The sequence below is a fragment of the Buceros rhinoceros genome, unplaced genomic scaffold (assembly GCF_000710305.1).
Source record: "Buceros rhinoceros silvestris isolate BGI_N320 unplaced genomic scaffold, ASM71030v1 scaffold18223, whole genome shotgun sequence".
Lineage (NCBI taxonomy): Eukaryota > Metazoa > Chordata > Aves > Bucerotiformes > Bucerotidae > Buceros > Buceros rhinoceros.
In genome coordinates, this window is record NW_010405550.1 from 370 (window position 1) to 2,580 (window position 2,211).

At 58.7% G+C, this 2,211-nt stretch overlaps 1 protein-coding gene across 1 annotated transcript in view; it reads right to left on the reverse strand.

Moving 5' to 3' along the window:
- Positions 1–812: 812 nt before the first annotated feature.
- The window catches only part of EDA2R (ectodysplasin A2 receptor), a 5,815-nt gene continuing 4,416 nt past the window's right edge, over positions 813–2,211 (reverse strand). Inside the window, exons 8-9 of the mRNA XM_010133783.1 lie at positions 1,508–1,556; positions 813–1,108 (exon numbers count right to left, since the gene is read on the reverse strand). Of these exons, the coding sequence (XP_010132085.1) occupies positions 813–1,108; positions 1,508–1,556 (345 nt within the window). The remainder of the gene's footprint in view (positions 1,109–1,507; positions 1,557–2,211) is intronic.

Genomic DNA, 2,211 nt, shown 5'->3' on the forward strand with positions numbered 1-2,211 from the left:
GCGCTGGCACGGGGCTGGCAGCTCCTGGGGCATGGCAGTGAAGCAGCCCTGCCACCATGCCACCCAGCGCAGGACGGTTTTCAAAGCCTCGGTGCTCAGAGACAGTGGACAGAAACATCCCTGAGGCTGGGGCGCACGGCAGGAGCCTAGGGACGGTCCCTGGGCCCGCAGCCACGGCAGTGCGCTGCACAAGGACATATGTCCACCCACCCCGGGGGCCAGTCCGAGATTCCTGCGGAAAACTGCCTTGTGTCACAAAAAGGACATGAAAGGGACAGTGCCAGGGTGGCACAGGGAGAGCGAAGGCTGGAGTCCGGTGCAGTGGCCACGGCCAGGTCCTCTGCCAAGGACCATCTGCGGCACAGAGGGAGAGGAGCAGAGCAAAAAGTAAACTGGGAAAAGTGGCACCCAGGAAAGCAGAGCAGGGGCCAGACAAAGGATGGGAAAGCTGGAACGGGATGGGGGGGATGGCTGGGCCAGAGGGCGGCTGCCCACAAGCACCGTGGCTGAGGGACCCCATGCCAGGGCTCACTGGCCGGACAAGGGTGTCACACAGATGGGGACAAACAGCCTCCAGAGGGGCCTGAGTGAAGCCTCCTGCGTAGAGGCTGGGAGGACACGGGGCTGCAGCCCCTGGAACTCCCCTCAGGAACGGTGCTCGCCCACACAGGGATGATGTTCTGCGGTGCCAAAACCATCTCCACGTACTCCCCACGTGCACACCAGAGATTATGTGACTGCTGAGCTACCGGATCCTCTCCCGTACCAGTACACGCAGTGCCTGGAGCTTCCTCCGTCCCTTCCTGTCCCCTCTAGCGCTGGCGGCCCTGAGCCTGGCTGAGGGTGAAGTGGTCGCAGAGCAGGAGCAAGGCATCAAACCGCTGGAGCTGCTGCAGAGCCTGGGCCAGGAGCGGGACGGTGACCGTCTCTCCCGAGTAGGTGAAGTGAGCGATGAGCTGCTCAAATCCAGATATCCGTCCCAGCAACTGGGGTGTGACCCCCAGCTCCAGCGCCACGTGGCTGAAGTTCTTCACACCATTCAAGGAAGGGTCCAGCAAGAAGCCGAGTGACTGCACCAAGGAGTGGGGCAGCTCTGCTACTGGCAGACCTGGGGCAGCAACACAGCAGAGCGGGGTTAGAAACCAGCTCCTCTGGCTGGGATAAACAGAGCAGCCAGACTCCAGCCCCTCTCCCTGTCCTCCTCCAACATCGCTTTCAGAGCTCAGCAACATGGAGCTCGCTTGGTCCTGGGGAAGCTGGTAAGTGGTGACAACTGGGTCCACCAGTGGATGGTCCACCATCCACCCACACACTGTTCAAGGCAGTATCACCAAAAATCTACCCTGTGAACTAGCACCAAAGGCCACAACAGTCAGATAAGCCCCTCTGATGACTGGCACCTCCAAGTAGCTGTGTTGGGGTTCTGGAGGAGCTCCCTCCCAAGAATCTGCCTCTCTCCACTACGCCAATACTTGAGGAACAACGATGAGGCTGGAGAGACACTTACCCTTCGCCGTGCTGCTGATCTGAGTCACGAGGCTCTGGGCATCATCCACCTGGCAAGACAAAGACCCCAAGGCTGGTGGCAATCTGGTGAGCACAGCAACGCCTGTCACTGCTCCCAGGGCTGTCACAGAGGCTCAGCCCTTCTTCCAGCACTACCAGAGTTAACCACCTTCTCGGGATGCTCCGGGGCCTCCCAGCAGACCACTTCGATAAACCTGGAAGCATCTGGAGCCAAGCTGCTAAACACATCTCTCTGCCAGACGTTTTCTGAGCCTCAGTGATGTTAGTCACCAGGTTCATTACGATCTCACCAGAGAGGAAGAAGGATCCAGCTTCCCCTGGTGCCAGGTCAGCTTTCTAGAGAGCATGAGGGCAAGAACCACTCGAGAGCACATCAGTGGCAGATATGCTTATACATGCAATAAACTGACTCTGGTCCTTTGGGTGTTTGGGACCGCCCCAGGTCACGTCCCAATGGCTGGTGGCTTGTTGAGTGAAACATCACCAAACTGCCGGCAAATAATTTTTGCTAACTACCAGCTAGTCCCAGATACTAACGAACCTTAGTTTAGATTCCTAACCCTCCGGTGAGCCCAGCACCTTGTGCCCAAACCCTGGATGTTTGGTGGTGGTTTGGAGAAGCAAAGAGGCTGGAGGAACTTACCGGCTGCTCCCCGCTTTCAGCAGTGGGACTCGGGAAGGCAG